The sequence below is a fragment of the Schistocerca americana genome, chromosome 10 (genome assembly GCF_021461395.2).
Source record: "Schistocerca americana isolate TAMUIC-IGC-003095 chromosome 10, iqSchAmer2.1, whole genome shotgun sequence".
Lineage (NCBI taxonomy): Eukaryota > Metazoa > Arthropoda > Insecta > Orthoptera > Acrididae > Schistocerca > Schistocerca americana.
Window position 1 is genome coordinate 145485391 of NC_060128.1, and position 26958 is coordinate 145512348.

At 44.2% G+C, this 26958-nt stretch overlaps 1 protein-coding gene across 1 annotated transcript in view; it reads left to right on the top strand.

The window, feature by feature from the left end:
- LOC124552455 (alkylglycerol monooxygenase-like) overlaps positions 1–26958 on the top strand; it is a 201760-nt gene that overhangs the window by 158927 nt on the left and 15875 nt on the right. Inside the window, exons 4-6 of the mRNA XM_047126732.1 lie at positions 11748–11851; positions 16322–16484; positions 22309–22460. Of these exons, the coding sequence (XP_046982688.1) occupies positions 11748–11851; positions 16322–16484; positions 22309–22460 (419 nt within the window). The remainder of the gene's footprint in view (positions 1–11747; positions 11852–16321; positions 16485–22308; positions 22461–26958) is intronic.

Below are 26958 nucleotides of genomic sequence, written 5' to 3' on the forward strand. Positions count from 1 at the left end.
AAGTTTTTATTTCTTCTCCATGGATTTTAATTCCTACTCCGAATTTTTCTTTTGTTTCCTTTACTGCTTGCTCAATATACAGATTGAATAACATCGGGGAGAGGCTACAACCCTGTCTCACTCCGTTCCCAACCACTGTTTCCCTTTCATGTCCCTCGACTCTTATAACTGCCATCCGGTTTCTGTACAAATTGTAAATAGCCTTTCGCTCCCTGTATTTGACCTCAGTCACCTTCAGAATTTGAAAGAGAGTATTCCAACCAACATTGTCAAAAGCTTTCTCTAAGTCTACAAATGCTAGAAACGTAGATTTGCCTTGCCTTAATCTTTCTTCTAAGATAAGTCGTAGGGTCAGTATTGTCTCACGTGTTCCAACATTTCTACGGAATTCAAACTGATCTTCCCCGAGGTCGGCTTCTGCCAGTTTTTCCAGTCGTCTGTAAAGAATTCGCTTCAATATGTTCCAGCCGTGACTTATTAAACTGATAGTTCGGTATATTTCACATCTGTCAACACCTGCTCTCTTTGGGATTGTAATTATAAAATTCTTCTTGAAGTCTGAGGGTATTTCGCCTGTCTCATACATCTTGCTCACCAGATGGTAGACTTTTGTGAGGACTGGCTCTCCCAAGGCTGTCACTAGTTCTATTGGAATGTTTTCTACTGCTGGGGTCGTGTTTCGACTTCGGTCTTTCTGTGCTCTGTCAAACTTTTCATGCACTATCATATTTTAATTAATAAATATCATCTTGACTATTTTTTGACCGTGACTGTCTGGAGAAGTATGTAAAGGTTTTATCTGAATTACCGCTACCAGTCACAAACTTTGTCAACTATTGTATTATTTATTTAGCGACATGTTTCGAAGGAATACCTCATCTTCAGGCTAAATGGCATTGCAAAAACAGCTTTGCAGTAAGGTCATACCGATGTTACATAGTCTTCTCGTAAATGCTGTGGTCACCCTGTGGAAGAAGAGAAAACTTAGTAAGAGTCGATGTCACCTTGGAAGTTGGACTGATGTTTGCACGAAAATGTTTTATAACGGTCACTTCCGTTTTCAGAATTACACATACTAGGTGTCTGTTTTATATCTATAAGTGGAGCTTGAACTTCAGAGTTAAACACTATCTCACTATTTGCGCAGGCACTTATCTGATCTGATCTGCTACTTATATTAATATGGTGTCTGTTCTGGCAACACCGGCCATGACCACCTCCTTCTATGCGGATGCACACCTATTTCCCGAACTCTTACGGGACTTGGTAAGAATGTCTTCCACGAGTAATGAGTGTGTTGGGGTGGGACACTACGAATGTCGTGTGTGGACGTACAAGGTGAGAATGTGGGCCTCGCGGGAGGCGTTCGCGAGATAGTCCCTGCAGTCGCACTATCCTCTGTGCCCTCGGTGGCTCAGATGGATTGAGCGTCTGCCATCTAAGCAGGAGATCGTGGGTTCTAGTCCCGGTGAGGGCACACATTTTCACCTATCCCCGTTCATATGTATCTGAGATGGTTCCCTCTGCCATGGTGATGCCGTCGGTTGTAGTGGAAGTCGACACTGAAGACTGCCCTGGAGTACTGCTGTTGATCTGCGTCCGCCACTGGAGAAATCGCCTGATGTAACTGTAGCAACTGTCGGTTACCGCGTGTTCCAACCGTCTCCGATACCGCTGTCCGTTCAACGCGCTAACCGCTACTGTTCCCTGCACTCAACTTATTTAGACGCAAATTACCTTTAACGTGATAGATTAGGACCTCTATCGATAGTCTTAGTTGTGAACATTACCGTAATTTCATTGTTTCCAGACACCTGTTTGCGAAAAAAATCGATCTCATACTGTGTTTCGTGAGAGATTCACTCTACAGAAATCTGTACTGGTTTTGCAAAGGTTTTTACACTTAGCACAGTACGCTGAATAACAGAGAGCAAAGGAATCACCACTTGCAGGAGACAAATTCCGAACGAGAAACATCCAATTTCGGGCTTCCAAAAATAAGTGAGCGACCGTTACAAAACATTTTCGTGCAAACATCAGTCCAGCTTCCAAAGTGACATCGCCTCTTACTAAGTTTTCTCTTCTTCCACAGGATGACCACAGCATTTACGAGAAGACTATGTAACATAGTATGACCTTACTGTAAAGCTGTTTTTCTAAAGCCATTTAGCCTGAAGATGAGATATTCCCTCCAAACATGTCGTTAAATAAATAATACAATAGTTGCCAAAGTTTGTGACTGGTAGCGGTAATTTAAAAAAACCTTTACATAATTAATATCACACTCAACATCGTCGTTTAGATAAAGCGTAGTACCTGTATCGAGGTATTTCGACCGTGAGCAGCGACTGTGACATAATATTTGCTTCAGAATACTTTAAAGAGACAAGTCGAGAAGCAGTCTGAGCACTTTCTCATACCAGGCTTTCCTGGATTTGCTGCCGGCCGCGGTGGTCTAGCGGTTCTAGGCGCTCAGTCCGGAACCGCGCGACTGCTACGGTCGCAGGTTCGAATCCTGCCTCGGTCATGGATGTGTGTGATGTCCTTAGGTTAGTTAGGTTTAAGTAGTTCTAAGTTCTAGGGGACTGATGACCACAGATGTTAACTCCCATAGTGCTCAGAGCCATTTGAACCTGGATTTGCTGATAGCTGTCCTTCACAGAACCTGTAACGTCACTGCAAACAGGAGAGTGTTGTGACTTCTAATACATGTTAGAAACAAGATAAGGTTTTTCAGTTGTTCTTCACAGCCTTGGCATGAGCTGTGGTCATCCTGTGGAGAAAGAGAAGGAAAGCGTAATACAATAAGCATGTAGGCTGAAGCAATGAATTAAAATTTTTACCAGTGCCAGGATAGAACCCAGGTCTCCTGCTTACTAAGCAAATGCACTACCCACTGTGCCACGATGGGACTGCGGCTACCACCGCTACACTGACTACCCTACTACGTCTCCTTCTCTGATGCAGATCCCAAGTCTCACCTCAGGGCATTGCTTCAGCCTACATCATTATTGCAGATAAAGATGGGACTCAATATATCTCAGGAAAACAGACCGTGTGTGATTAATATATCATGTACGCCTGAGATATGAATAAGACTAACCCCATTTCGCCCATTGCTAAGGAGCTATTCCAATATCGGAAAGCCTGATGCGAGCTTAGAAGGGGAACAGCAACAGGCTAAAGCGTAAACTGCATTTTGTGTTGGGAGAGAGACGTACTAGGGTCGTCTATGCTGGAGTGGTAGCCACAGTGCTGGTGTAGAGCAATAGACAATGGAGATAACTACGCTTGTGCTCATAAATTAAGGATAATGCTGGTGCATGGTGAAACAACGCTCTTGTGGGCGGTTTGTGGGTTTAAATCACCTCAGGGTATGACCATGCGGTGCATTTGTCCTGCGGTCGTCCCAAGGGGGCGCTGGCAGCAGTCCACATAAGCAGAGGTGTGTTGGTGCATTCAGAGTACGGTGCAGCGAGTAAGTGTGCAGACGTTTTCAGACGTGCTAAAGGTGACTGTGTGTTGAAAATGGCTCAAAGAACACATATTGATGACGTTTTGAGGGGTAGAATACTAGGGCGACTGGAGGCTGGTCAAACACAGCAGGTCGTAGCACAGGCCCTCCGTGTGCCACAAAGTGTGATCTCACGATTATGGCAACCATTCCGGCAGACAGGAAACGTGGGTAGGCGCCACAGTACGGGACGTCCACAGCGTACAAGACCACAGAGTACTGTAGGTAGCCTTGCTCGGAACCTTACCGCAGCCACTGGAACTGTTGTCTCCAGACACACAGTCTACAGACGACTGAACAGACACGGTTTATTCGCCTGGATACCTGAAAGGTGCATTCCACTGACCCCTGGTCGCAGGAGAGCCCATAAAGCCTGGCTTCAAGGCCACAGTACATGGACACTGGAACAGTGGTCCCAGGTTATGTTCACAGACGAGTGTCTGAACACTGATTCTCGCCGAGTTTTCATCTGGTGCGAACCAGGAACCAAATACCCCTTAATGACCTTGAAAGGGACCTGTATGGAGGTCGCGGTTTAATGGTGTGGGGTGGTATTATGATTTGTACACGTACACCCCTGCATGTTTTTGGCAGAGGAATTGTAAGAAATCAGGTGTATCAGGACGTCATTTTGCACCAGATTGTCCGCCTTTTCAGGGGTGCAGTGGGTCCCACCTTCCTCCTGTTGGATGATAATGCATGGTCCCACCGAGCTGCCATCGTGGAGGAGTACCTTGAAACAGAAGATATCAGGCAAATGGAATGGCTTGCCTGTTCTCCAGACCTAAACCCCATCGAGAACGTCTGGGATGCTCTCGGTCGACGTATCGCTGCACGTCTTCAAACCCCTAGGACACTTCAGGAGTTCCGACAGGCACTGGTGCAAGCATGGGAGGCTATACCCGAGCAGCTGCTCGACAACCTGATCCAGAGTATGCCAACCCGTTGTGCGGCCTGTGTACATGTGCATGATCATATCCCAAATTGATGTAGGGTTACATGCGCAGGAAACAGTGGGTTTTGTAGCACGTATGTTTCTGGGCGGTTTTCTCAACTCTTCACCAATACCGTTGACTTACAGATCTGTGTTGTGTGTGTTCCCTATGTGCCTATGCTATTACTGCCAATTTTGTGTAGTGCCACGTTGTGTGGCACCACATTCTGCAATTATCCTTAATTTATGAGCATGAGTGTAGTATGGAGGAGACCTGGGTTCGATTCCGGACAGTAGTACAAATTTTAATTCATTGTCTCGGCCTACATCACTATCGCAGATAAAGGTAAGACACAGTATGTTGCAAGAACATCTACTGTATATGATTACACTCTGACAGGTGACACGTACGTAAGCATCCTTTCCGATCACGTGCATCCATTCACGTCCATTGTGCATTCCGATAGACTTGACCAATTCCAGCAGCACAATGCAACCCCCCCCCCCCCCACACACACACACACGTCCAGAATTGCTACAGAGTGGCTCCAGAAACACTCATCTGTGTTTAGACACTTCTGCTGGCCACCAAACTCCCCAGACATAACATTACTGAGCACGTCTGAGATGCCTTGCAACGTGCTCTCCAGAAAAGACCTCTCCCCCCCCCCACCCCCACCCCCCTTCGTACTCCGCAGGATTTATGAACAACCCTGCAGGATTCATGGTATCAGTTCCCTCCAGTACTACTTCAGAGATTAGTTGAGTCAACGCTACGTGTTGCTGCGGCACTTCTGCGTGTTCGCGGGGACCCTACACGATATTAGGCAGGTGTTCCAGTTTCTTTGGTTCTTCAGTGTATTAAGAACCTTGTCCAGAGTTTTGTAAGGTCCAGGAGATCCTCAGCAATTGTTATGACTACTGTATGATTATTGTCTTCAAATAAGGACATTTATGTTCGTCTCATTGCGTACTTCTTTCACTCACCTACTCTACTGTACCGTAGTAGTTCTTTCTACGTATGGTGCGAGTTTCGTTGAGCTGTGTTACTCCGCAGTCGCACATGGTGCGAAAGTTGCTTTCGTCCCTAAATTTTGGACTCCAGTGTAGTTGTAGATCTGGATATCGCAGCCCACTGAAGATGTAGCACTACAAAGATGCAAAGTGCTGTGGAGCTGGAGGTAAGGATATAGTGCCTGAGTGACATTACAATATACGACGATGGTTCGGACCAAGGATGTGTAGGCGTGGCTAGCTGTAGTCTTGCTGGGGCGTGTGGGCTAAGCCTGAAATATTCGCCTCTGACTGGGCATTTCTCTTCCGCGTCGCCTTGGTCGCCTTGGGCGCAGCTTCTAGCCGCGGCTGTGTGACGCCACAGGCAGCGGCGATCGTATCTATGAGCCAGTCCGCGACCACTGAGACAAGGTCCTTGCTCACGCGATAGTTGGGAGGGAAAGAGAGAGAGAGAGACTAATTCTCGTTTCTTTACGTGAGCCGAGATGCTAACTGATCGTGCCCAAACTTAGCCGCCACATGCTGGAAGTTAGAACCAGTCTAATCCTCTAAAGGCCGTGATTTGGTCCGATAACGCACGGAAGAGATGAACACGAAGAAACAGACATAGCAAACTGGCTAACGGCCGTTTTTATGTTTTTTGTAACAAGCTGTGGCTACATACAGACACAGGAAGCATACATTCTTTGTATGGTTGCCATGGGAAATACAACCAAACTGTTCAATTCATTTCCCATCTCTTTTATATATTATATTACTATATTAACGACATAGGAGACAATCTAAGTAGCCGTCTTAGATTGTTTCTACATCTACATCTACATCCATACTCTGCAAGCCACCTGACGGTGTGTGGCGGAGGGTACCTTGAGTACGTCTATCGGTTCTCCCTTCTATTCCAGTCTCGTATTGTTCGTGGAAAGAAAGATTGTCGGTATGCCTCTGTGTGGGCTCTAATCTCTCTGATTTTATCCTCATGGTCTCTTCGCAAGATATACGTAGGAGGGAGGAATATACTGCTTACTCTTCGGTGAAGGTATGTTTTCGAAACTTTAACAAAAGTCCTGTACCGAGCTACTGAGCGTCTCTCCTGCAGAGTCTTCCACTGGAGTTTATCTATCATCTCCGTAACGCTTTCACTATTACTAAATGATACTGTAACGAAGCACGCTGCTCTCCGTTGGATCTTCTCTATCTCTTATATCGACCCTATCTGCTACAGATCCCACACCGCTGAGCAGTATTCAAGCAGTGGGCGAACAAGTGTACTGTAACCTACTTCCTTTGTTTTCGGATTGCATTTCCTTAGGATTCTTCCAGTGAATCTCAGTCTGGCATCTGCTTTACCGACGATCAACTTTATATGATCATTCCATTTTAAATCACTCCTAATGCGAACTCCCAGATAATTTATGGAATTAACTGCTTCGAGTTGCTGACCTGCTATTTTGTAGCTAAATGATAAGGCATCTATCTTTCTACATATTCGCAGCACATTACACTTGTCTACATTGAGATTCAATTGCCATTCCCTGCACCATGCGTCAATTCGCTGCAGATCCTCCTGCATTTCAGTACAGTTTTCCATTGTTACAACCTCTCGACACAGATTATGCTGTCATTTACCGTCTTGTAAAATCATCAGATGATCAAAACGACTTGAAAAATGATTTAGATAAGATATCTGTACGGTGCGAAAAGTGGCACTTGACCCTGAATAAGGAAAAGTGTGAAGTTATTCACATCACTACTAAAAGAAATCAGCTAAATTTCGATTACGCGATAAGTCACACAAATCCGAAGGCTGTAAATTCAACTAAATACTGAGGGATTACAATTACAAATAACCTAAATTCGAACGATCACATAGATAATATTGTGGGTAGAGCAAACCAAAGACTGCAATTCATTGTCAGAACACTTAGAAGGTGTAACAGGTCTACTAAAGAGACTGCTTACACCACGCTTGTCCGCCCTATTCTGGAGTATTGCTGTGCAGTGTGGGATCCGCATCAGGTGGGACTGACGGATGACATCGAAAAAGTACAAAGAAGGGCAGCTCGTTCTGTATTATCGCGAAATAGGGGAGATAGTGTCACAGACATGATACGTGAATTGGAGTGGCAATCATTAAAACAGAGGCGTTTTTCGTTGCGACGGGATCGTCTCATGAAATTTCAATCACCAGTTTTCTCCTCCGATTGCGAAATCATTCTGTTGGCACCCATCTACATAGGGAGAAATGATCATCACGATAAAATAAAGAGAAATCAGGGCTTGAACAGAAAAATTTAAGTGCTCTTTTTCCCGCGTCCCGTTCGAGAGTGGAACGGTAGAGAGACAGCTTGAAGGTGGTTTATTGAACACTCTGCCAGGCGCTTTATTGTGAATAGCAGAGTAATCACGTAGATGTTAATCCCTTGACCGACCTGAATCACGCATCAGTTCCACTATTTTCTTATAGTTTCGTTTTTACGGTTCCATACTTCAATCGGTAGAAAGGGAACCCTCATATTTAACTTTGATGTCTATCTGTCCGTCCAAAAATCTTTTTTCAGGGAAGGGTAGACGTATCAAGTTGAAATTTACGTCGCATACCGACGTCTGTATTCACGTGGCGGTGTAAAAAAGTAAGCTTACAAACCAATTCAAACAAAAAATACGGTAATTTGCGTCGCATATTTTGATACGTGCCAACTCATTCAAACGTACGGAGTACTCCCCCTTGACGTAAAAGCAGGAAATTTCAGAAGAGGAAGGGTTTCACAGTGCAAGTAAAGGAAAAAAAATCAGATAATCGTTAATTTGTAATTATATCACGCGAAAAAGATATTTCTTTTGTCATTTCTTCTACGACTACAAACTTGATATTAAAACATTCTTGGAAGTCTCGGAATATCTGTGAACAGTATCTTGCTGGTATCAATGTTGATAACAGGCGAAACTCGGCGAGATCCCCGATTACTTGGAATTGATAACTGTCTACATAAAGTACTACACAGAAAACAGTGTATTACAGGAAAAAATCTCTCCCTCTCCCTCTCGCCCCATCTCCCGTCGGAAAACGCTAACGAGCGACAGCAGACGTCTCCACCACTAGCAAAACAAAACACTAAATGGCGAGAGGACAGCGATACTCTCCACACAGAGGTGCAAATGTGTAAAGTGTAGTAAAACTGCTGTCTACAAAAACTCAACACATACACGTGGAAGACGAAAAAGAATGCAATAAACAACAAAAAACAGCGAGTAACGAAAAGCTCAAATGGCTCTGAGCACTATGGGACTTGTCTGAGGTCATCAGTCCCCTAGAACTTAGAACTACTTAAACCTAACTAACCTAAGGACATCACACACATCCATGCCCGAGGCAGGATTCGAACCTGCGACCGTAGCGGTTACGCGGTTCCAGACTGAAGCGCCTAGAACCGCACGGCCACACCGGCCGGCTGAGTAACGAGAAGAATAAAAACTGATTATAGTAATAAGTAAATCACGCAACTTGACGATGTTCATAACAAGTAAAACTGTAAGAGGAAAAGCGTTGTTACAGCGACCGCTGAAGACGCTTTAAATAAAATGAACGGCGTTTGGTCTGACTAAGACTTTTATTGTAGTTGCTAAAGACGGCAGTTAACCTATAGAGCTTGTCATAATTAAGTCCTTAAGGAACCCTAAGTACGCAAGTCCTACTCCCACACGGCCATTTTTTTCCGTTTTTCCACTACTCTTTTATCGTGTCCCCCTGTTGCCTTTTCCATTTGTCCATCAAAGTTGTTCGTGGTTTTTTATATAGCTATATTTTCCTGCGTTTGCAACCTTCTGCATTACGGGCCTTAGTTGTAAAAGACTTCGTATCTCACTATCAATCCGTCTTGATCGCAGTACAAATAAGTAGTTAGACAACCGGTATCTGTTATTGAACAACCATCTTCGGATCATGCCATATACACTCCTGGAAATGGAAAAAAGAACACATTGACACCGGTGTGTCAGACCCACCATACTTGCTCCGGACACTGCGAGAGGGCTGTACAAGCAATGATCACACGCACGGCACAGCGGACACACCAGGAACCGCGGTGTTGGCCGTCGAATGGCGCTAGCTGCGCAGCATTTGTGCACCGCCGCCGTCAGTGTCAGCCAGTTTGCCGTGGCATACGGAGCTCCATCGCAGTCTTTAACACTGGTAGCATGCCGCGACAGCGTGGACGTGAACCGTATGTGCAGTTGACGGACTTTGAGCGAGGGCGTATAGTGGGCATGCGGGAGGCCGGGTGGACGTACCGCCGAATTGCTCAACACGTGGGGCGTGAGGGCTCCACAGTACGTCGATGTTGTCGCCAGTGGTCGGCGGAAGGTGCACGTGCCCGTCGACCTGGGACCGGACCGCAGCGACGCACGGATGCACGCCAAGACCGTAGGATCCTACGCAGTGCCGTAGGGGACCGCACCGCCACTTCCCAGCAAATTAGGGACACTGTTGCTCCTGGGGTATCGGCGAGGACCATTCGCAACCGTCTCCATGAAGCTGGGCTACGGTCCCGCACACCGTTAGGCCGTCTTCCGCTCACGCCCCAACATCGTGCAGCCCGCCTCCAGTGGTGTCGCGACAGGCGTCAATGGAGGGACGAATGGAGACGTGTCGTCTTCAGCGATGAGAGTCGCTTCTGCCTTGGTGCCAATGATGGTCGTATGCGTGTTTGGCGCCGTGCAGGTGAGCGCCACAATCAGGACTGCATACGACCGAGGCACACAGGGCCAACACCCGGCATCATGGTGTGGGGAGCGATCTCCTACACTAGCCGTACACCACTGGTGATCGTCGAGGGGACACTGAATAGTGCACGGTACATCCAAACCGTCATCGAACCCATCGTTCTACCATTCCTAGACCAGCAAGGGAACTTGCTGTTCCAACAGGACAATGCACGTCCGCATGTATCCCGTGCCACCCAACGTGCTCTAGAAGGTGTAAGTCAACTACCCTGGCCAGCAAGATCTCCGGATCTGTCCCCCATTGAGCATGTTTGGGACTGGATGAAGTGTCGTCTCACGCGGTCTGCACGTCCAGCACGAACGCTGGTCCAACTGAGGCGCCAGGTGGAAATGGCATGGCAAGCCGTTCCACAGGACTACATCCAGCATCTCTACGATCGTCTCCATGGGAGAATAGCAGCCTGCATTGCTGCGAAAGGTGGATATACACTGTACTAGTGCCGACATTGTGCATGCTCTGTTGCCTGTGTCTATGTGCGTGTGGTTCTGTCAGTGTGATCATGTGATGTATCTGACCCCAGGAATGTGTCAATAAAGTTTCCCCTTCCTGGGACAATGAATTCACGGTGTTCTTATTTCAATTTCCAGGAGTGTAGCACCTTGTGAAACGCAACCAATAAGTGTGCTTTGCAGACAGCAAACCACTAAGGCGCTCAGAATGTGTCCAGTGCACTGCCAGCGTGATATGAAGCCACCACAAGACTCATGTCTATCATGCTGCTGTTAATATTGCCTTCTAGGTCATGAACGCAAAACATGGGCAGCAAGGCTCCCAGCACATTTTCCTGGGGCATCTTGAAGTCAGTTGTACCACTGTCGATGACTCTCCGTGAAAGATACGAGGGGCGTTTTAAAAGTCAGTGCAAAGCCCTTCCAACCATCTCTCATTTTGAAAATCTAAGACGTCAGTTGGGCAGAATTTCGCACGATATCCGTCAGGAGCACATCCAACAACTCTTACCAATCAGTGCCAAGCGAAATAACTCTTTGCACAAGGGCCAGAGACGAACCGACAAGCCGGAAGTTCTGGCCGAGCGGTTCTAGGCGCTTCAGTCCGGAACCGCGCAGCTCCTACGGTCGCAGGTTCGAATCCTGCTCCAGGCATGGATGTGTGTGATGTCCTTAGGTTAGCTAGGTTTAAGTAGTTCTAAGTTCTAGGGGACTGATGACCACAGATATTAAGTCCCATAGTGCTCAGAGCCATTTGAACCAATTTGAACGAACCAATGCTCTACTGTCTTGCTCAAATTATGAAGCTCTTTCTCTTGAATCAATTATCCAATTTTTCTGAAATCATAATATTTGTTGGTCTGTAAACGTACTTCACATCAATGTCCCTCCAATTCGGATAATTTCTTCATGGTGTGTTGTTCCCCCCCCCCCCCCCCCTTTAGAGTGTATGTGCGTGTGGCATATGTGTAAGCACGTGAAGCCGCAGGTATAAAGCTAGTAAAGCACGAAGTACAGAAGTAAGTAATAATTAGTTCCGCAATTTTGTTTTTGCAGAGGTGCATATCCTGTGGGCGCAGCACCAGGTGCACCACAGCTCCGAGGAGTACAACCTGGCCGTGGGGCTGCGGCAGTCACTGCTGCAGGGCTGGTGCGGATTCGTGAGTATCCTCACCATCATTCCACACACTTGTGTGGCCTCTGCTCACCACCCACTCACTCCCCTCCCCCCCCCCCCCCATTTTGCTGATACTGTAGTTTCACTCATTTGGGACATGCTGAAGCGCTAACTGTATTGTACATCTTCAGACTAACTTAATTAAAAATAACCAAGTAATCACAAATGGAATTGTTTGCAGCACTAGGACTTAAGGGGACCACACCCTGCTTATCTAACCTGTGTTAATTTTGCCAAGTATTTGACCCATTTCTGAAAAAACTATTTGATACAGGACTTTAATATTTGTACTGTATGTTACATGATGCTAATAGAGTCAACTATGCTAAAATCTACTTTATCCATTTTACAGTTTTTAAGAAATACTTTTTTTATTTTATTAACAAAAAATTTTAAGTTTTTTCTGCAGACAATATTTTTTGTGAACTTCCTAATGGGGGAATATTAATGAATGAAGTACCAGAGGTGGCTTTTTATGTTATGCAGAGTCTCTGAAAATTTCATTCATTTATCTATGATCGTTTCTGATATAATTGGGCATATATAATGAAAATTTTAGTTTGCTGGAAATTGACTTTAAAGAAAAAACTTTTGAAATTCGTTATTTACAGTTAATTAAAACTGTCCTGCTGCATATGATGGCCCTTCTTTGGCCTCTAGCAGGTCTTCCAGCTTCTTTTTCACCTTCCTGGATGTATGTCTTGCTTTATTGGCCATATTAGATACAGACCTGTCTGCATCGGCTATCCTCATTTTATCGTAATGTTACAGCCCAGTGATCATATTTTCCCCAGGATTAATTCCCAGCTTTTTCAGTACCCAACACTTTCCAATATTACCACCACTGAGTGTAATAACAGCATTATGAACTCCTAGTTTCATTGTATGCATGTCTACAAATACAGTTTTAGGAAGGCGGTTCCAAATTATGCTGTTGCAACATTCATTTGGTTCTGTGTCTGCCCATGCAGACATTTCCTTAGAAGGCCAGGATGAACCAAGTCTCTGAAAATAGGTTTAATTGCTGTAATAACAGCAGCAGGAAGAGAATGCCGATGAGAATAAGATTCTCCAGTTGCCTGAGCCCTATTGTATTTGCACCACGAATTTTCTCTTGATGGACACAGTCCATGACATGGCTTATCATCAGTAGAGTACTTATGGAAGAATATGGCCCAAACATCTCTCTTCGTTGCCTCTTTGCCCATAGTATACCTGCAAGCTGTCTATAACAGCTACTCGCAATCACACTTGAACAAAACTATAACCGCGTGTTTGAAAGCGAGTCGTTTACAAACAGCAGAAACAAAAGAATACCGACCGTTGCATTCCAAGGGTAGCCAACACACTCGGGAGTTAAAAAAAAGTCCCTAACGTGCAATGTATGGGATAAAAGATCTAAAATATATGCAGAAAAGTGGGTGACAGAAAAGCGGGCGTGGTACATAAACACACATGGTAGGAAAATACTCTTTAAATGCTCGAAAAAAAATTTTCAGCAAAATCCTTTTCAGAGTACTTAAATAAAACCTTAATCTATCGAAATATGATGAAAACCGAAAATCGAATTTTTTCGACTTGAACCACGGTGTGGTCCCCTTAACCGCGAATTTTCCTATTGCCACAAGCAGCAGCCTTATCCATTACACTATTTAATAATTCTTGTTTAAATTGTTTTATTTTTCTGAAACACAATGAGCTACAAAGCTTAACTGTAATTATCAATACATCCTAATTATTTACATTAAACATATAGAGAACGTTTTTTAACAAAAACAATATACATTTTTCTAGCTTTACGTTTTCTTTCCAACACTCGTTCCAAAGGGAATGTCTCTGCGAGAATGGATTTTATATACCTGCTGTAGTGGTTGCATTATGCGTGAGTGTGTTGGGAAGTGATTTAGGGAAAACATTGAAAACCACAAACTCCGTCGGTAGTGTGTTGAAGGTTGGTCTTCACATTGTCACAATTCTTTAATGTAATACAGGGCCTTAAGTGATAAGAGTATGTATGATAGAGACTGTGTTAAGGATTTGAGCCTTCTTTACTATTGTTTCAAGGTACTTAGCGAAACCATGGGAAAATCCACATGAGGGTGGCTGGGTAAGTACGTATTTGACGCTAGGTCTTCGGATTAGACGTTATGTATCGACTGCCTGCACTGGACTGTGAGAGAAGAGTGTTTATGCCTGAAGAAATGTAGAGAAATTGCAGGAAAGCACAGTTCAGCTTGGGTGAATGGACAGGGCCATATTTTTTGATATTTTCCCAGCTGATCACAACTTTTGTGTATTACGTAGTCTGTTTCCAAGTGGCCTCTACTTAGAATCTGAACCCTGTGTATGGTTATCTTCAGGTATATAGGGGGATCCGTGGTTAAACTCAAACTGGACTGGAACGGATTTCTTTTTCATCTCTTTAGTTCTGTTTACTGCACTTGACCAACAGATATGGCCTCCACGAGAGGAGACAGTACTGTCTATCGCATATTGAGGTATTTACATTTAAAAACTATTTATCTAGTGCATCTGCATGTGCACCTTACAAAGAGATCTGTATATTTCAATGATCTCCTTGACATCTTATGGAGCATCTCAGGAGCTACACTTGAAAAGGCTTTCTCAACACTCTTTCGCAGTTCTGCATTAGTGCACTAATGACAGTAAGCCAGTGAGATTTAGTAAGTCCCAATCATCAAGTGTCTGACATTCAAAGGACTGGACTTAGAGATACTCATTTCAAGGGACTGGAAATCTTGCTGAATAATGCCCGATCTAATAGCCTCAGAAATGAACCTCAAGGAATTCTTGCACCTGAATAGAAAATTGTGCTGTAGCCACATATGATCCACGATTCCACGATTTAGAGCTGAGGTATTAATCACGTTTGAACCTGTCCGAACAAAATTTCCATTTCCGTCACCTTGAAAAATAGAAATATGGTGGAGTGCATATTCTGATGATGCCCAGGCCCATATCATAATACGAGCCAGGGTTCCCAACTCTTGTATGTATTTGGGGCTTTTCTTAGAGCAGAAAATTACGTTCATTCAGAACTGCAACATACTATACATTCGTCAGGAAACAATCCTCTCAAAAGAGTCATGGCATTTGTAAACTGTGTCAACAAAGCACAACATACAGCAAACACAGCTCCATATCATCATTAGATAATTCATTCACAAACTTCGGTTTAGATCGTTTCCTTCACAAGCCTTTCTAGGGTTTCTTTTCTCAATTGGTAGAAATTGAATGCTTATAGATCACTTGGCTGTCTGTCTGTGTCTGTCTCACGAACAGGTAGACGTGTCAAGTTGAAATTTATGTCACATTCTGAAATTCAAGATCCCTTAGCAGTGTAAAATAAATAAATAAATAAACAAATAAATAAATTAAGAAGCGTTAAAAATATATAAATGTAAATAAATGTAGGATAAATGAACTTCGGCTTGGCAGTAAATGGGTTGCCCTCTCAACGCCTGTTATGAACCGTTTGCAACCACTGGTTGTCATGGTGAAGTTGGACGCCGTTCCAAAGATGAGGCACCAGGCTTCTTTCCACTGAAGTTGTAAAATCGATAGGCGAACTAGTGGTTGGCATGGTTGCAAAAGTGGAATGGTGAAGACTGTCACGTCAGACGATGTATTATTGAGCAGCAACATGTCTTTATTGAAACGATTTTCAATGAGTAGGCTGCAATAATCTTTAGCTGACATGTATACTACACGCTGCACAAATACGATACAGCATAGTTGTCCATATTTATGAAATATTATCTATGAAGTTCGTATGTAGATTGCATTTTTTAAATTAAATGTGACAATTTTTAAAAGGCAATTGTATTGCTTAAGTTGTATGCCAGTCTTATAAACAAATAAAAATAATAAAAAATGGAAGGAATTTTAAATTATAATACTATGAGAACCTATAGGATGCCTCCCTTTGAGCTAGACTCGAATACTTCAGCAGGAAGCGAGGTTTACAGTATAAGTAAAGGAAATAAAGTAAGAAAATCCGGAACCGATATCTTGTCGGTAACAGCCAAAAGTCGTAGAGATTCTCAGTTACCCGAATGGAAAAAATATCTACATACATTATGTAAATTTGTATGGGACCCTTAGAGCGCGATTCCTAATCGAGCATGGCCAATTTTTTAATGAGGTCGTTGCAACGCTAATGGTACTTTCATTGCGAAGCGGCACCAAAACCAGCTATTTCCTTCTTTAATACTGTAAAGAGGCACGAGGGAGGGGGTGGGGGAGTGGAGAATTTCTCAGACAACCTGTACGTACCACACTGACTGTGCCACGTCCATGAGTGTTGGGGAGTGATTTTGGAAGATCACGGGGATGGGCAGGAATTTGAAGTGAGGAATTCACCTCTCTGGTCACCTTACCAGAACGGTCCCCCTCTGGGATGGGCTGTACAGTGGCCTCGTGTTGTCCGCAGGTGTTCTACCTACCGTTGGCGCTGGCCATCCCGCCGTCGCACTTCCTGGTGCACCAGCAGTTTAACCTGCTGTACCAGTTCTGGATCCACACGCAGGCGGTCACCACGCTGGGCCCCCTCGAGTGGGTGCTCAACACGCCGAAGCACCACCGTGTCCACCACGGTAAGTCCGCTGCTGCCTCCCCCCCCCCCCCCCCCCCAAAAAACGTGCTCGAAATCTTCCTCTATGATCCTGATGGTGTGTACCGCTTTTCCTTTCACTGCTTCAACCGATTAATGATGCAGATTAGGCGTTGGATAATAGATATTACAGGGTGCTGGGTCAGGCGAATAAGGTGGATGGCCTAGCACTGGGATGCAATACTTCGTTAGAAACCTCTTCACAAAGAACACGGTATCAGCTAGTGTGTCTTGATGCAGAACCCATGACTTGGTCGACCACAATTCGAGTCGTTTCTTTTCTTATTTTTTCACCAAGTTTAGCAAGAACCTCAAGGAAACCAGTGCAGATGCACAACTCCACGAATTCTTTTTTTTTAAAAAGAAATCATTATTGCTTTGAATCTGGATTTGGTCATTAGATTTTTTTCGCTGTCGGTGAAGTTGGGGCCCTCCAATGCATGGAGTCGGCGCTTAGTTTCTGGACCATAAGTGAAAACCCAAGATTTGTCACATGTTATCACTCTTTCCAAGAAATTAGTATCATTTTCAGTGATATTAAAAGTGTCAGTACAAACATCTTTTTGTCCGATTGTGAGAATTTCTGGGCTAGTTTCGCGCACATTGTTGTCATATTAACTGGTTGTGTAAAATTTCTTTCACTCATTCTTTGTCAGTTCCTACGCCTGAACCACCCATAACTCTTGTCCGTGATAAACAGTCTTGCTCATACACTTCTTGTAGTAAAACAAAGGTTTCAGCAGCAGTTTTTCCCAGTTTCATGTGAAAATTCGTTGCTCTATTATTACACGTATCATTTTTCCGCCAAAACACAATAACGCCTCTTCCACAAACAAAGGCCACCGCCACACTGATTAGTACTGTTGCAAGAGATGCCACGTTCGACAAGGAACTATACAGTACTAGCGAACCTGGCATAATTTCCCAATGGCTAAATATGTATGGGAGTTGAATATGCCATCCTAATCTCCCCCCCCCCCCTCTCTCTCTCTCTCTCTCTCTCTCTATCTATCTATCTATCTATCTATCTATCTATCTATCTATCTATATATATATATATATATATATATATATATATATATATATATATATATATTCTGTAATAATAAAATGATGAGCCATAAATACAACTTTACGTTTTCTGTGAAACTCGGCAGCGAGAAGTAAAAAGAAAACGGTACATTGTTGTGTATACATTTCTGTTTAAAAATACAAGTAATTAGAAACAATATAGAGTATATGGGAGAACCAGTTTTACTAATGATTTAAATACCCTTCTGTTACAGTTAAAACTGAAAGAAAAGAAACAAACCTCACATTTTCACAGCAGAGCACAGGCCAGCATTTTCTTTCTCGTAGTCGGTTTTGAGAGAAAACCTGTACATTGTTGGTTCGAGATATTTGGCAACAACGTTTCTCTTTATGTATTACATATACATTTATATATTGTATATATTTCAAGAGATATGTAATCTAGGTCCGTCTGAATGTTCATAAGAATATACTATAAAAACTTGAACTTTTCGAGATTTTTAGTAACATTTGTCCTCCATGTATTAAATACACATTAATACACTCCTGGAAATTGAAATAAGAACACCGTGAATTCATTGTCCCAGGAAGGGGAAACTTTATTGACACATTCCTGGGGTCAGATACATCACATGATCACAATGACAGAACCACAGGCACATAGACACAGGCAACAGAGCATGCACAATGTCTGCACTAGTACAGTGTATATCCACCTTTCGCAGCAATGCAGGCTGCTATTCTCCCATGGAGACGATCGTAGAGATGCTGGATGTAGTCCTGTGGAACGGCTTGCCATGCCATTTCCACCTGGCGCCTCAGTTGGACCAGCGTTCGTGCTGGACGTGCAGACCGCGTGAGACGACGCTTCATCCAGTCCCAAACATGCTCAATGGGGGACAGATCCGGAGATCTTGCTGGCCAGGGTAGTTGACTTACACCTTCTAGAGCACGTTGGGTGGCACGGGATACATGCGGACGTGCATTGTCCTGTTGGAACAGCAAGTTCCCTTGGCGGTCTAGGAATGGTAGAACGATGGGTTCGTTGACGGTTTGGATGTACCGTGCACTATTCAGTGTCCCCTCGACGATCACCAGTGGTGTACGGCCAGTGTAGGAGATCTCTCCCCACACCATGATGCCGGGTGTTGGCCCTGTGTGCCTCGGTCGTATGCAGTCCTGATTGTGGCGCTCACCTGCACGGCGCCAAACACGCATACGACCATTATTGGCACCAAGGCAGAAGCGACTCTCATCGCTGAAGACGACACGTCTCCATTCGTCCCTCCATTCACGCCTGTCGCGACACCACTGGAGGCGGGCTGCACGATGTTGGGGCGTGAGCGGAAGACAGCCTAACGGTGTGCGGGACCGTAGCCCAGCTTCATGGAGACGGTTGCGAATGGTCCTCGCCGATACCCCAGGAGCAACAGTGTCCCTAATTTGCTGGGAATTGGCGGTGCGGTCCCCTACGGCACTGCGTAGGATCCTACGGTCTTGGCGTGCATCCGTGCGTCGCTGCGGTCCGGTCCCAGGTCGACGGGCACGTGCACCTTCCGCCGACCACTGGCGACAACATCGATGTACTGTGGAGACCTCACGCCCCACGTGTTGAGCAATTCGGCGGTACGTCCACCCGGCCTCCCGCATGCCCACTATACGCCCTCGCTCAAAGTCCGTCAACTGCACATACGGTTCACGTCCACGCTGTCGCGGCATGCTACCAGTGTTAAAGACTGCGATGGAGCTCCGTATGCCACGGCAAACTGGCTGACACTGACGGCGGCGGTGCACAAACGCTGCGCAGCTAGCGCCATTCGACGGCCAACACCGCGGTTCCTGGTGTGTCCGCTGTGCCGTGCGTGTGATCATTGCTTGTACAGCCCTCTCGCAGTGTCCGGAGCAAGTATGGTGGGTCTGACACACCGGTGTCAATGTGTTCTTTTTTCCATTTCCAGGAGTGTATATTACATATATTAAAGGTATATAGCCCATGTCAGTCAGAATGTTCATTAGAATATCGTGTAAAATTCTGGAGTTAATCAGTCAAGAACTTCCAAGAGTTTTGGTAACAACGTTTCTCCATTACATACAACATATTTATATATTAAACAAATATATAGTCTATGTCCGTCCGAATGTTCATTAAAAGTGCCATGTAAAAATCTGAAGTACATTGGTCAAGTTTGGAAACAACAGCAAACGGCAACTTGTCTGTATATAATATTAGGTTGGCGCATAAGTTTTGCATGTTGGTATTCCGGGTACTACGGGTTTATTTAGCGATTGCATTTTTTATATTGGGTTCACTTTTGCTACTTGAGTTTACACTTTGTCATTTGTAGATAGTGAGTGGTGCTGTGGACGCTAGAACATGGAGCGCCAAGTGAATAAATCTGAACATTTGCGACATATTGTTCTGTTTGAGTTCAGTAGGCGGGTGACAGCAGCAGAGGCAGTCAGAGCTTTTTTGTGTATGGGAATAATGCCACTGGACACACTACGGCAAGAAAATGGGTTTCTCGTTTTAAGGAGGACAGTTTTGACATTAGTGACTCTCCACGTTCAGGAAGACATTTGGAGTTTGATGAAAAGCGTTTAAATGCATTAATCCACAGTGATTCAGGTCTGTGTACTCGACAACTCGCAAATGCGATGAACTGTGAACGAAAATCGTCCGACATTTGCATTCACTTGGGAAGGTTTAAAAATCGGGTGTATGGGTACCGCATGCTGTAAAGGAAATCAAAAATCAGCAGGTGTCCATATATCCATCTCAGCTTGCTCGTCATCAGTTAATTCGTGAACAACACCGGCCATTCCTGTCTTGTATCTTTACTGATGATGAGAAATTGTCTTTGTGCTAACATAAGGAATGGCTGAGCCCAAACAAAACAAAAACTCCCCATACATAACTGTGCGCACATTAACAAAAGATAACCTTACGCACCAGCGACGGTGTGGTGCGCTACGAAGATGTAACCATTACTGCTGACATCTGTTGTCAACAACAGAGACGTCTTGCAAACCCAGTACGAGAACAACGACCTGGAAGACTGTGCGAAGTGATACTACTCCACAATAACGCCCACGCACATTCTACTACACTATATAGGAGTTAAGTTGGGAAGTCATTCCGCACCCACGTTATTCACATGATCTTGCGCCCTCGGATTTTCACTATTTCCGCTATCTACAGAGTAACCTTCGAAGAAATTCCTTTCCGGATGAAAATGCACTCCGAACGTGGCTCAACGAGTGCTCCGCCTCAAACCCCTGCGGTTTCTGCTATCGCGGAATCGAATAATTTCCCCATCGTTGGCGGAATGTAGTAAATAATGATGGAGAATATATAACAGATAACTACAAGCAGGTGTTGACAGATGTGAAAATTACTGAACTATCAGTTTAATAAGCCACGGCTGCAAATACTAACGCGAATTCTTTACAGACGAATGGAAAAACTGGTTGGAGCCGACCTCGGGGAAGATCAGTTTGGATTCGGTAGAAATGTTGGAACACGTGAGGCAATATTGACACTACGACTTATTTTAGAAAATCGATTAAGGAACGGCAAACCTACGTGTCTAGCATTTGTAAACTTAGAGATAGCTTTTGACAATGTTGACTGGAATACTCTCCTTCAAATTCGGAAGGTGGCAGGGGTAAAGTACAGGGAGCGAAAGGGTATTTACAATTTGTACAGAAACCACATGGCAGTTATAAGAGTCGAGGGACATGAAAGGGAAGCAGTTGTTGGGAAGGGAGTGAGACAGGGTTGTAGCCTATCCCCGATGTTATTCTATCTGTATATTGAGCTAGCAGTAAAGGAAACAAAAGAAAAATTCGGAGTAAGTATTAAAATCCGTGGAGAAGAAATGAAAACTTAGAGGTTCGCCGATGACACTGTAATTCTGTCAGAGACAGCACAGGACTTGGAAGAGCAGTTGAACGGAATGGACAGTGTCTTGAAAGGAGGGTATAAGATGAACATCAAGAAAAGCAAAACGAGGATAATGGAATGTAGTCGAATTAAGTCGGGCGATGCTAAGGAATTAGATAAGAAAATGAGACACTTAAAGTAGTAAAGGAGTTTTACAATTTGGGGAGCAAAATAACTGATGATGGTCGAAGTAGACAGACTGACAATGACAAGGAAAATGTTTCTGAAGAAGGGAAATTTGTTAACATCGAGTATAGATTTAAACGTCAGGAAGTCGTTTCTGCAAGTATTTGTGTGGAGTGTAGCCATGTATGGAAGTGAAACATGGACGAAAACTAGTTTAGACAAGAAGAGAATAGAAGCTTTGGAAATGTGGTGCTACAGAAGAATGCTGAAGATTAGATGGGTAGATAACATAACTAATGAGGAGGTACTAAATAGGATTGGGGAGGAGTTTATGACACAACTTAACTAGAAGAAGGGATCAGTTGGTAGGACATATTCTGAGGCATCAAGGGATCACCAGTTCAGTATCGAAGGGCAGTGCGGAGGGTAAAAATCATAGAGGGAGACCAAGAGATGAATACACTATGCGGATTCAGAAGGATGTAGGTTGCAGTAGGTACTGGGAGATGAAGAAGCTTGCACAGGATAGAGTAGCATGGAGAGCTGCATCAAACAAGTCTCAGGACTGAAGACCACAACAACAACTACAGTCTATGTTATGCGTTTCTCTTGTATTTATTAAATTTATGAAAAAAAAACGCTTGAAACTTTTTCACGAACGCAATCGCCTGCGCTATGTACTGGAAGTGTGCTGGTGTGCTTGCAGGTTGCAACTTGTACTGCCTGGACAAGAACTACGGCGGTTTCCTGATCGTGTGGGACCGGCTGTTCGGCACTTTCGCTGAGGAGCGGAAGGGCGAGGAGATCGTCTACGGCCTCGTCTTCAACCAGCCCTCCTTCAACCCCCTCTACCTGCAGGTCAGTACCTTCCCCTCCACTCACTCATCAATTCAGACATGTCGTTAATAATCCCGTCGTGAAGGGCAGCCCTCAGGAATGTCTAAAGACTCGAGTTGCACAAGCTGTCAAGTACAGGGTGTATCAAAAAGATTGATCCGACTTGTCACATCTACAGGGTGGTCGGAAATTCTAGGACTTGTAGAGGGGAGTGAGTACATCGTATTTTGAATAGGAACCCATGTCCGGAAACGTCATCCACCGAGACTACAAAGCGTCAAAGTTATAGGCGCGGGAGTCTGTAAATGTGCGTATACACGGGGTGATTCCGTTACGATGTTACAGACTTTCTAGGTGATGGAGAACGATAAATATATTAATTTGAAATATGGATCCCTGTACCGGAAACGAGCGAGTCGAAAGTTATAAACGAAAACCGTTCTGATACCTCTGACTGTTGAATACATGTATCGTTTCTTGTGTTGCGAAGAGTGTAGTGTTGGTAACTTTCAGTGGCGGTAGTGTGGACAATAACGAGAAAAAAAATGTCCAATAAACGTGGGCTCTAAAGTGCGTACCTTAACAGCTATGAACAGTTGCTCAGTAGAGGAGATGTGTTTCACATTAGCGAAGATGAACGAATGGTCATAGCTCCTCATGTACTCACTTTAGAGCCCACGTTTATTGGACATTTTTTCTCATTTTGTCCACACTACCACCACTGAAATTTACCAACCCTACACTCTTCGCAACACAAGAACCGGCACATGTATTCAACTGTCAGAGGTATCAGAACGGTTTTCGTTTATAACTTTCGACTCGTTCGTTCCCTGTACAGGGATCCTTACTTCAAACTAATACATTTATCGTTCTCCATCATCCTAGAAAGTCTGCAACATCATCACGGAATCACCCCCTGTGTACGTACATTTACAGACGCCCGCGCCCTTAACTTGAGGCTCTTTAGTCTCGTCGGATGACGTTTCCAGACATGGGTTGCTATTTAAAATACGATGTACTCACTCCCCTCTACAAGTCCTACAAGTCTGTAGCGGGGATTTCCGACCACCCTGTATATTTCTGAAACTAATCAAAATATACAGGGTTATTACAAATGATTGAAGCGATTTCACAGCTCTACAATAACTTTATTATTTGAGATATTTTCACAATGCTTTGCACATGCATACAAAAACTCAAAAAGTTTTTTTAGGCATTCACAAATGTTCGATATGTGCCCCTTTAGTGATTCGGCAGACATCAAGCTGATAATCAAGTTCCTCCCACACTCGGCGCAGCATGTCTCCATCAATGAGTTCGAAAGCATCGTTGATTGGAGCTCGCAGTTCTGGCACGTTTCTTGGTAGAGGAGGTTTAAACACTGAATCTTTCACATAACCCCACAGAAAGAAATCGCATGGGGTTAAGTCGGGAGAGCGTGGAGGCCATGACATGAATTGTTGATCATGATCTCCACCACGACCGATCCATCGGTTTTCCAATCTCCTGTTTAAGAAATGCTTCTGCTTTAGCCTTTTCTGTAAGATTTTCCAAACCGTCGGCTGTGGTACGTTTAGCTCCCTGCTTGCTTTATTCGTCGACTTCCACAGGCTACGCGTGAAACTTGCCCGCACGCGTTCAACCGTTTCTTCGCTCACTGCAGGCCGACCCGTTGATTTCCCCTCACAGAGGCATCCAGAAGCTTTAAACTGCGCATACCATCGCCGAATGGAGTTAGCAGTTGGTGGATCATTGTTGAACTTCGTCCTGAAGTGTCGTTCCACTGTTATGACTGACTGATGTGAGTGCATTTCAAGCACGACATGCGCTTTCTCGGCTCCTGTCGCCATTTTGTCTCACTGCGCTCTCGAGCGCTCTGGCGGCAGAAACCTGAAGTGCGGCTTCAGCCGAACAAAACTTTGAGTTTTTCTACGTATCTGTAGTGTGTCGTGACCATATGTCAATGAATGGAGCTACAGTGAATTTATGAAATCGCTTCAATCATTTGTAATAGCCCTGTAATATGATTTTTTTTTTTAAAGACTAGGAAACTCAGGTTTTTTCATACGTTTTCAATATGCCCCCTCGTTTTCAATATGCCCCCTTGAAGATGCACGGCATATGTCAATGCGGTATTCAAATAGTTCCCTCGCTGCAGCGAGCGTGTATTGAGTTACAGCTTCCACGGTTGCTGTTACGTGATGTCTCAGTTTATTCATTATTGTTGGTGGCGGAGACACACAAACAGTCTTTTATAACCTCCATAAGAAATAATCACATACAGTCAGATTCAGTGACCTTGGAGGCTGTCATCCTCCATGTTGCCAGGAACAAAAATACAGAACAACTCCACACCTTGTTGTTTGTCATCTTAATGAAGTGCTTGCAGTAGCTGAACTGTGTGTGTGTGTAAACGTCGATGCAACACCCACCGGACGGACATCGGGGGAATGTTGAGGCTATCGAGCTGCACGGCGAACGGATTTCTGCAGACTCCTTGTGAAACCATGGCAGCTGCATCCGACGACTGTGTCAGACAACCACGGACGGCCTGGCGATATGCCTTTACACAAAAAAACCTGTTTCTCGGAATTGCTCATGCCATCGCCTACTGCTCTTTGACCATACCTAGTATGAAAGTCACGCTGAACAGTTATTCCTGATCCGCGCTGCGCAAAAGGTAGAACACAATTTTTCCTAGAACTGGCACATTGCTGCTACCTAGCGGGTCACATGTAAAGCTAGAGTGTTTGCTCTTTCCAACAGTATGTTGTTCACGCACATCTCAAATAAAACAATAGTAACGATTTTTTTAAATCGTGTAATTCTTTTTGATATAGCCCGTATACTGACAAGTCTTGTGTCTTACATGGATTATAGATGCATCAGCTGTAGTTCAGCAACACCAAATAGACTAGAGAAGCCGGATAAGTGACAGTATGAAGTTAATAGTCTGCATCGAAGTATGCAAATTAGACTTCAACTAACACTTTGCTGGTGGAAGTAAATGAAACGCCATTAGAACAATGCAGGAAATAAATCAGTCTAATTCATCTCGAAACGTTTTCGCTTCTTAGATGACTATTTATTAAAAAAGACTTAGAGAGCTCATTACAAAGTGCTATGCAGACACACATTTGACTAAAAAGAACCTACTCCCCTTAACAGGATTTTACTTAGCTGCTTTAGCTTAACTGTGAATACGTTTCTTCTTCCCGAAGTATAAGCTCCTTCAGAATGCCCTTCACTAACACCTTATGAAGCTGAAAATAAAAATGCGTCTTCCATTCGACCAAGGTTCACTGAATGAGAAAATTCTAGCTGACAACTAAGCAGCATAGCCATCCTCAAGACAGATCTACAGAGATGGTATATTAACGAGATAAATTATATGTTGCAGAGACATATGAAGTTCAGCTTTATCTAGGATGGCTGAGGTGTGAATTGGGTTTTGTATTAGGGAAGGAGAGGTACTAGGATAATCTGGGCATCTGTGTTAGCTACAGTGCCAGGGTGGTGCGGTGGTTAGCGTAAAGGCCTAGTGAGCACGAGATCCAAGTTCGAACCCCAGCCTTGGGACAAGTTTATTTCATTCTGCAGCCTGTATTCATAATCATATCACTACAGAGATGAGTCTAAACAAAAAGACGGGGCAGGAAGTGTATTTGTGGATGGAAAGACTGAGGCGACAAATTTAAGCCCCCTGAAGTTCTGTCCATACTCACTGCAGCACATTTCGCGATTTTAGAGGGACTTCAATACGCAAAAGAAGAAAATGGTTCAAATGGCTCTGAGCACTATGGGACTTAACATCTGAGGTCATCAGTCCCCTAGAACTTAGAACTACTTAAACCTAACTAACCTAAGGACATCAAACACATCCATGCCCGAGGCAAGATTCGAACCTGCGGCCGTAGCTGTCACACGGTACTAGACTGTAGCGCCTATAACAGCTCGGTCACCCCGGCCGGCGCAAAAGAAGAAACGGCGAAACGGTCATAATTTTATCAGACTCGCGCTCAGCACTGACGTTGTAAAAATTCTATGACAGCAGTGCCAAAATTATCTAGTCTATATATCGCATTACAGAAGCAGTGCAGGAGCTTTCCCGACAAAATAAGGTGACCATCATGTTATGGGTTGAAAGTACACAGAAGAATAAAGGGAAATGAAAAAGTAGATACTCCGGAAAAGGAACCTATGTACAGTGGCTCAGTGAAATATGATGGAGTGCCACCCAATGATGTTCTCCACAACATAAAGAAATTAAAAGGAGACACTATGCCGCATTGATGCCTAAACCCTCATGATATCCTTGGTACGAAAATTGCAATTTCAGCAGAAACTTTATAGTGACAACCACTCAACTTTGCTTCAAGCACGGGAGATTCTGGCGACACTTTGGATAGATACATTATCTTCATTAAATGCAGCAGTGAGGAAAGTACAGCGTCTATCGACCTCTGGAACTACTTTGCCTAGAAACATTAAGACCCTTTTAGCAACAGAAGCCACAAAA